Raw genomic sequence first — 9,768 nt, 5'->3', positions numbered from 1 at the left:
GCTGACAGTTACAAGCATGACTCCCACAGGCAGAGACATGATGGAACTTGTAGTTTCACAACAGCTGTGGGGCCACCAGTTTGAGACCACCTGACCTAGATAGAGAACATGTTCTAAATTTTTCAGACGGAACCAATTTCTATTGTGAAAACCGCTTGTCTTTATGCTGTTCCAATGTACTAAAGACTATGCATGCTCTGAAGCAAGTACGAGACGGAAGCTATTGGCTACTGGCTATTGAACTTCCTTTTTCTAGTCCCGTCGTACGTGTTGTACGTCACCGCGTTCTTGGCGATCGGACTTTGGTGTGACCGTGTGTAGGCAAGACAGCTTGAGCGGAACTCCGTCAGAATTCCATCGGAGAGACCTTCAGAGTTTATTCTGAGGGGGAAAAAAAACGCTTGTGTGTACACGGCATAAGCCTTAATATAGGCTTACCTGTAGGCAAAAGTGGTTGTACAGGGTGTACAACCACTTTAAATAACAAAAATATAAGTGTATTATATGTACATGTGGCTGTAAAAATATACAAAAAAAAGTATCTCTCTGGTTCTTGGTCTGGATAAAATAACAATAACAATAACAATAACAATAAAAAATAACAAATGAAAAAATTGGTCCAAAATAATTGTGGTCTCCAATGAAATTTAGGCAGCCTGCACAGGGGTCTGGGAACCCACACTGAAACAGAAGGGACGGGGAGAGAGGCGCAAGGCAACCAATGGTGTAGCTCAGTTTAGAACAAGTAATATCATTGACAGGTTCAACTCACAGGATGACAGAGGTGACAGTCTATGCCCTGATTTTCATAACAGTTATATTTTCTTTGATACCAAATGATTCGTAATTCTGTTCCTTTAATTCCTTTGATTCTAAATTCATAATTTTGTTAGATAATAATTTTCATTTATTCGGTACACTACTCATAATTTAGTAATTGTTACTTTTGTGAGATTGCCTTTTCCATGGATTCCTACTTTCGTAGGAAATAAAGAATAATAATCCTACGCTTGCTTTTCTAATAAGTCCCGTACTTACTCCAGTCCACTCCCTCAGTCACCAGACCGGACTCCGTCTCCTCCTCAACTGAATCTAAAAAGATTCAGGAATGTCATGTGACTCTGACACAAAAGGGATAAGCTGATTGGCTAAAGATATTAAGTAAGATACATCACTCATTAATACACTGCCCATTCCAAAGAACGATTCGAGTACATGAAATTACGAAAATACGAAATTACGAACATGCATGTTAAGATACACTTATATTGTCCATTCAAAAGAACGATTCAAGAACGAAATTACAAACAGACGAAGAAACAAAATTACAAGCACACAAATGAAAACAAGCACATACAAAATTATGAACAAAGGTTTGAAATAACGAAATGTAAATCATTTGTTATAGATGTCATTTTCGTTCTTTCTACTGTTTCAGAGTTTCGTATTTTCGTAAGATTGTCCATTCGTAAGTTCGTATTTTCGCGTGTTCGTTATTTTGCTTAATCGGAATTTCATAATTTTCGTACTTTGGTTCTTTCAGCTATTTGGATGTTCAAATTGATCCGAATGTACGAATACTAACAAATTCATACAAAAATCTATTTGTTACGAACCGAATCACACATGTCTAATGTCAGGGCTTGCATACATCTTAAGTGGGAGAAGAAGTATGCAAAGCAAGCACTGGAGGGAGATGTCATCATGAGATCAATTACCCGGAGTACCCCCTCTTCTGAATATTATTTAGAGCAGCCATTTTTTATGGTCTCGGAATTACCTGATTTAGCCTGATGGATACACTTAAGTCTTTAAGATGGAGAACTGGTCTGAGCCCTCTTAGCTTTCTTTGCCAAGACAGGATTTTTGAGTCTGCTATGTAGAAATGAAGTATTAGTGTGGGCAATAGGGTTGAGCTCGGTGTTCGACTCGAACGCATGTTCGACTCGAACATTGGCTGTTCGTCTGTTCGGCAAATTCAGAACTTTGTGGACCGTTCGCACCAAATTCGTGTGGCACGAACGGCCCACAATGCACTACGCCATCGCAGTGCATTGCTGGCTCATGATTGGCCAAGCATGCACTGTGACCCCGCATGCTTGGCCAATCACAGCGCCGGCAGCAAGGAGAGCCATAATTGGCCACAGGATGCCTGTGGCCAATTAAAGCTCAGGGGGTTTAGTACACGCCCCACACTATATAAGGCTGCCAGCGTGGCGGCCTTGTGTAGTGTGTTCCGACGTGCAGGGAAAGAGCTAGATAGGCAGGGGCAGTGTGTTCTTTTCTCAGGCATCTTCAAGTTAAAATGGCGTTGTGTGCCTCCAGCACAGTATATACCTGTATCTACCCTTTATTGCTGTTTTTCTCTAATTAAGGCATCTGCAGGAGTTAGTGGGAGTTGTGTGCCTCCAGCACAGTATACACCTGTATCTACCCATTATTGCTGGTGTTCTATAATAAAGGCATCTGCAGGAGTTAGTGGGTGTTGTGTGCCTCCAGCACAGTATACACCTGTATCTACCCTTTATTGCTGGTGTTCTCTAATACAGGCATCTATAGGAGTTAAAGTGGGTGTTGTGTGCCTCCAGCACAGCCAAGTATACACCTGTATCTATCCTTTATTGCTGGTGTTCTATAATAAAGGCATCTGCAGGAGTTAGTGGGTGTTGTGTGCCTCCAGCACAGTATACACCTGTATATACCATTTATTGCTGGTGTTCTGTAATACAGGCATCTGCAGGAGTTAAAGTGGGTGTTGTGTGCCTCCAGCACAGTATACACCTGAAGATACCCCTTATTGCTGGTGTTGTCTGTTGCATATCTTGCATATTAGCCTTTAAAATTAGCACTTTTGATTTCGAACGTTCGAGTCCCATAGACTTTAATAGGGTTCTAAAGTTTGTACGAATTTTAGGTCCGTTCGAAGGTTCTGGCGCAAACAGAACCGGAGGTGTTCAGCTCATCCCTAGTGGGCAATGATTAGGCTGGCATTGGTGAAAAGCATTAAGGAAAAGTGTTTCATACGCTCCAGTTGGTCTTTATGGCAGAGTGGCCAGAAGAAATCCATTACTTTCAGCAAAAAACAAAATGGCACGTTTTGAGTTTGCAAAAAGGCAGGTGGGAGACTCCCAAAATGTATGAAGGAAGGTGCTCTGCTCTGATGAAACTAAAACTGAACTTTTTGGCAATCAAAGAAAACACCATGTCTGGCACAAACCCATCACATCACCAAAATAACTTCCCCACAGTGAAACATGCTGGTGGCAGCATCATGCTGTAGGGATTTTTTTCAGCAGCCAGGACTGGGAAACTGGTCAGAGTTGAGGGAAAGGTGGACGGTGCTAAATACAGTAATATATTCTTGAAAAAAACCTGTAGCACTCTGTGTGTGATTTGAGGCTAGGACGGAGGTTCACCTTCCAGCAGGACAATGACCCCAAACACACTACTAAAGCAACACTTGAGTGGTTTAAGGGGAAACATGTAAATGTGTTGGAATGGCCTAGTCCAAGCCCAGACCTCAATCTAATTGAAAATCTGTGGTCAGTTTTAAAGAGTGCTGTTCAAAAGCGCAAACCATCCAACTTGAAGCAGCTGGAGCAGTTTTGCAAGGAGGGATGGGCAAAAATCCCAGTGGTAAGATGTGGCAAGTTCATAGAGACTTATCTAAAAAGACCTGGTGCTGTGATAGCCGCAAAAGGTGGTTCTACAAAGTATTGACTTTAGGGGGAGGAATAGTTATTCACATTGACTTTTTCTGTTATTTTGTCCTATCTTTTATTTGCTTCACAATACAAAAAAAAAAAACATCTTCAAAGTTGTGGGCATGTTCTGTAAATTAAATGATGCAAATCCTCAAACAATCCATGTTAATTCCAGGTGGAAAAATGCCAAAGGGGGTGAATACTTTTGCAAGGCACTGTATATGGCACCTTTTTCTGCTCTTGTAAAACTATTTAAAAACTTTAATAAGCAAAGAAAGAATAAGGAAGTTATAAAACCATAAAGAGAACTGCTGTCAGCGGCCTTTTTTGCAAGTCGTACTTTGTACCTTTCTTGTTCTCCAAACCCTACTTAAGTTATATTTTGTCTATCCACTCATAAATGGCACAGAAACTAGAAGTTATCAAATAATAAAAAAAAGGGGGTGAGAGAGGTGAGACCCGTTTATGGTTCTGCTGTTGTAAAATAAATACAAAACTTTATCAAACACAACAAAAAGATCGAGGAAGCTGAAAGGATTCACATGAACAGAAAATTGTGGTCTTCACAAGTCAGCGAGAGAGAGAGAGAGAGAGAGAGAGAGAGAGAGAGAGAGAGAGGACAGAGAGAGAGAGAGAGGAAGAGAGAGAGAGAGAGAGAGAGAGAGAACAGAGAGAGAGAGAGGAAGAGAGAGAGAGAGAGAGAGAGAGAGAACAGAGAGAGAGAGAGGAAGAGAGAGAGAGAGAGAGAGGGAGAGAGAGAGAGAGGAAGAGAGAGAGAGAGAGAGAGGGAGAGAGAGAGAGAGAACAGAGAGAGAGAGAGGACAGAGAGAGAGAGATAGAGAGAGAGAGAGAGAGAGATCTCTGCTGAGTATCCTCCACTGTGCCGGAATGGGAACACTCACTGTACTCATCCTAATCACCACAGGTAAGTAACTTTCCAAAATGTCTGCTCTGAACTAAGGTTTCCTGGAAAGCTGACAAACAAAAAGTTGAACAAAGAAAACTGAAGCCATATTGAGCTTCCCCGTCATCATATCTGAGAACTCTTTGCCTAAACTTTACAGACTGACCTGAATATTCCTGAGATCATTGTAACTAGGGGTAAGCAGAGTGACTTTAGCTTTTTTTTATTTGTATTATTTAATTTAGCTGTCAAATGTCTGATTCCACCCTCAGAAAACTTTAGCGGCACAGTGGTGTAGTGGTTAGCACTCTCACCTAGCACCTCTCACCTGCTGCTGTTCAAATCCCAACCACGACACTACCTGCCTGGAGTTTGCATGTTCTCCCTGTGCCTGCGTGGGTTTCCTCCGGGTACTCCGGTTTCCTCCCACAAACCAAAGACATGCAGGTAGGTTAATCGGCTTCTGTCCAAAAATTGGCCCTAGTATATGAATGGGGATCTTGGATTGTGGGCTCCTTGAGAGTAGGGACCAATGTGAGTGTGCAATGTACAGGGATAGGGACAATTGTAGACACTCACTCAGGATGGACTGGTGTCTTTATTCAACCTTACTAACTATAAGACTATAAGCTCAATTTGCGCATTGAGCTACTTATACAAAATAAGTCAATCCGCATGCTTTTTTTTTTTTTAAGGTAATTTTGATGATTTCATTGTTCTTTTTTGTTTTTCCCTTTTTCATGGGTGTGTTTTATATCATTATATGTACTGTTTCTGGCACAAGCACAAGTGTGGGATAGTTGAAACTTAGCCCTTGTACACACGTTCGGAGAATCCGTCGGAATGTGTCCTATCGGACCGTGTCGTCGGATAATCCGTCTGTGTGTGGTATGCATTGGACTGATTCCGTCCGAATATCCATCGGACCCAATTTTCCAACATGTTGGAAATATTTCCCGACCAACTGGTTCGATCGGACATACTCCGATCATGTGTAGCGAATTTTGATCGGACCAAGTGCCACGCATGCTCAGATCAAATTCCTACATCAAAGCTATTGGCTACTAGCCTGAATGTAGTCCCATCGTAACGAAATTACGTCATCACGTTCTGAAAGATCGGATTTTTCGACAACTTAGTCCGACCGTGTGTATGCAACAGTTTCGGACACAATCCGTCGGACAAAATCCAACGGGCAAAATCCGACGGATTTGGTTGGCAGAATCTCCGACCGTGTGTACAGGGGCTTAGTCTTTCCCATTAACTCCAATGTATTTCACTAGAATGGAAATTTTGGTAAAAAACAAACACTCTTAGGGCCGGTTCACACAGCGAGCCGCGGCGAGGCGTCTCCGACTTACCTCGCCGCGACTTGCGGGGAGCTCAGCGGCGACTTGCAGAGGACTTCTGCATAGAAGTCAATGCAAGTCGCCCCCGAAGTCGCCCCGAAGTAGTACAGGAACCTTTTTTCTGAGTCGGAGCGACTCGAGTCGCTCCTCTCAGAACGGTTCCATAGTACTGAATGGGGGCGACTTGCGGGAGCGAGGCGAGGCGAGCCGTGTCGCCTCGCCTCGCGTCGCAGTGTGAACCGGCCCTTAAGCCTCGTACACACGATCGGATTTTCCGCAGACAAAATCGTAGACTTTTGTCCGAAGGGCGTTGGCCCCAAACTTGCCTTGCATACAAACGGCGAGGAATTGTCGGCCAACAAATACAAACATAGTGACATACTATGTGGTTTTTCAGGTCTTTAGCGGCACCCTCTGGTCTCCTTCTGCTAATTACGTGTTAGTAGAAGTTTGGTGAGTGTTGATTCGCGCTTTTCATTTTGTGCTTTTCAGTTTGTTTCTGAGCGGCCGTTCATCAACCAGACATGTTGCAGAATCAGAGGAGATAACATGTTATTTATTATTGAACTTGGAGTTATCGCTTTGCCCCTTAGTTCCAATGAAGGGAACTGAGATCTGTGCGTCTGCATACCAATTCATTTTGCACAATTGCATGCTCCCAACTTTGTGAGATATATATATAAAGAGAGAGAGATATCTATAGATAGATATAGACCTATATATATATATATATATATATATATATTGTGACAGTACAGTTCCCTGTCCTAGTAATTGTCGCCCAGGGTTCTTAAATAGGCAGGTTGAGGGGCTTCAGGGGTATTTAATGTGGAGGAATCTGTTTTATCAGTTTCCTCCAAAGTTTGTAAAATCCAGTTGGGGACCTGGAGCCCGGAGATTCCATAGCGTTATGGGTGGGACGGAATCTCCAATCCTGGGACCGGGTTTTTGGAACAGCCGAGACTCTGGCTGGTTGATTGAGCAGGTGGGTCCTGGGCTCATAGTAGAGTCAAGATTAGGGTTCGGGGCCCCACCCAGAGAGACAGGAGGTCTCCAGGAGTCCAGAGAGTGCAGGTGTGCATTAGAGAAAGCCAGAGAACCAAGTCTGAGGATCAGAGCAGTGAGGGGCTGCTTTGTATATAGGCGCTGTGTGCGTTGAAGCTGTGTGGATCTAAGGAGGCAGATGAGAGCCTGAAACAATATAAACCAACACGAAACAATGTTAAACCTCAGTGCAAGCTTGATGATGCAAGTAGCCCCGAGAGCTATACAATACACTGCTAACCTAACTATTGAAGTGCAGCTACATTCCAGCATGGGCAGGGCCATCTTTAATATTGATTGGACCCTGGGCAAAAATTTTCTTGCCCCCCCCCCCCATGCAATTTTGCTCTCCACCCACTCTGAGACATACGATAAATAGCAGCTAGACTTAAAATCAGTTTACTGTATCAGATTAGGCAGCAATTGCAATTGGTTGCCAGAGGTTACAGTATATCATTACTGCTTAATGACTGGTTGCTAGAGGTTACAGCACACATTACGGCTCACTGATTAGTTGCTAGAGGTTACAGCAAATAATTTCTGCTTGTTAATTGGTTGCTAGAGATTACTGTTAAGTAATGCTGCTCACTGATTGGTTTCTAGAGGTTACAGCACATTATCTCCTCAATGCAGGGGAGCATGATATACATATGAATGCCACCTTTATTTACATATGAATGCTGCCAGCCGCATCTATTTACTTAGTAATGCTGCCAATATTTACATATGAATGCCGGTTATTTACATGTAAACACAGGGTCTGCAGGTGAGTCATCTGTACACAACAATAAGGCAGAGCTGGGAAGCATTAGTACCATCACTTCACACTGAGATATCAGGACACAGTACAGGACTAAAACTTCAAGGGAATTTAAACTGGGATAGTTGGCAGGTATGAGGCAGCTGCTTTGGGCCCCACAACAATGACAGGGCCCAGGGCAGCTGCCCCTTTTGCCCTGCCTTAAAGATGGCCCTGAGCATGGGTGGCTTTAAAAACACAATAGGGGAGGGAAAGAGAAGTGCAACATCTATGGTGTAGCATATAAAAGCAATATTTATTAAATAGTGATAATTGGACCAATCATTGAAATGTAGCTCAGAACCATCAAAGAGCAGCCTCCGGGGAAGACGCGGACAGGAAGGCCACCAGGAAGCCTTGCCTTGGCCACTGGCAAGAGAGAGAGATGGAGCTGTGGGGACTGGGAGCCGCGGTCAGTCACTGTGGAGCCAATGCCGAAGATGGAACCAAAAGCCCAGGTGTAGAAGCTGCCTGGTGCCACTGGTTGAACTTGCTTCTTCTTCAGCCTACTCTTTGGTTCCATCTTCGCCACTGGCTCCACAGTAAATAAATCATATACACTGATTTGGGTTGTTTTCACCAAAGAAATTAACAGAACAATTATTTATTTGCATTTTTTTTGTTTAACCATTTGCTTACTGGGCACTTAAACCCCCCTCCTGCCCAGACCAATTTTCAGCTTTCAGCGCTGATGCACTTTGAATGACAATTGCGCGGTCATACAACACTGTACCCAAATGAAATTTTTATCATTTTTTCCCACAAATAGAGCTTCCTTTTGGTGGTATTTAATTACAGCTCGGAGTTTTATTTTTTGCTAAACAAACAAAAAAGATGCAAAATAAAAAATAAAAAAAAATCATGTTTAATAGTTTGTTATAAAATGTTGCAAACAAGTCATTTTTCTCCTTCATTAAAATGCGCTGATGAGGCAGCACTGGTGGGCACTGATAGGTGGCACTGGTGGGCAAAGATGGGCACAGATAAGATGGCACTGATGGGTGGCATGGATGGGTGGCACGGATGGGTGGCACTAAGGGGCACTGATAGGTACCACTGATAGATGGGACTGATGGGCACTGATAGGTGGCACTGATAGGTGGCACTGCTGGTCACTGATGGGCGGCACTGATGGGCACTGATAGGCACTGGTAGATGACACTGATGGGCATGGATATGTGGCACTGAGGTGCAGCACTGTTGTGGAGGCAGATTGTGGGCACTGATAGGTGGCACTGTGGGCACTGATAGGTGGCACTGTGGGCACTAATGTATGGCACTATGGGCACTGATGGGTGGCACTGCTGGGTGGCACTTTTATTAATAACTGGCAGGGGGCAGGTGGGCACTGATAAGTTGGCCATGATCAGGACTAATGTCCCGATCACGGGCGCAGGTAATCGGCTTTTTTTTTCTGACAGCGCGAGGAGGAAAAATAGCCGATTACCAGCTCTGTTTTGTCACATGATCAGCTGTCATTGGCTGACAGCTGATCACGTGGTAAGGAGTCGGGATCGACCCCTTGCTCCGATCCGTAAACAGGCGAGTCTCATAGACTCGCTGATCACAGAGCGCGCCGTGTGCGCCCCTCAGGGGGCGCACAGGCCACTCGTGCACAGGACGACGTCAATAGACGTAGTCCCGGCAAAGCAGGTCCCCGCTGTAGCCGTCATGCGGCTATAGCGTGGATCTCTAGTGGTTAACAGAAGCTAAGAAAGACATGTTTTTTTTTATTTTTCAAAATTTTCTCATTTATTTAGCAAAAAATAAAAACCCAGTGTTAAATAAATACCACCAAATGAAAGCTGTATGTGTGTGCAAAAAAATTATATAACTTTCCTTTGGGTACAGTGTCGCATGACTGCGCAGTTGTAATTCGCAATGGGGGTTAATTATGAAAGGCAAATCCACTTTGCACTGAAAGTGCACTTGGAAGTGCAGTCGCTCTAAATCTAAGGGGTAGATCTG

At 43.7% G+C, this 9,768-nt stretch overlaps 1 protein-coding gene across 1 annotated transcript in view; it reads left to right on the top strand.

The window, feature by feature from the left end:
- Positions 1-4,522: 4,522 nt before the first annotated feature.
- Positions 4,523-9,768, top strand: part of LOC143925627 (transmembrane protease serine 9-like) — a 65,247-nt gene continuing 60,001 nt past the window's right edge. The window contains exon 1 of the mRNA XM_077450094.1: positions 4,523-4,629. Within this exon, the coding sequence (XP_077306220.1) occupies positions 4,593-4,629 (37 nt within the window). The 5' untranslated portion in view covers positions 4,523-4,592. The remainder of the gene's footprint in view (positions 4,630-9,768) is intronic.

This window comes from Lithobates pipiens, unplaced genomic scaffold, assembly GCF_037356315.1.
Source record: "Lithobates pipiens isolate NorthernLeopardFrog02 unplaced genomic scaffold, aLitPip1_a1.2 Scaffold_22, whole genome shotgun sequence".
NCBI classification, from domain to species: Eukaryota; Metazoa; Chordata; class Amphibia; order Anura; family Ranidae; genus Lithobates; species Lithobates pipiens.
This window is presented reverse-complemented; position numbering and strand designations above follow the sequence as displayed.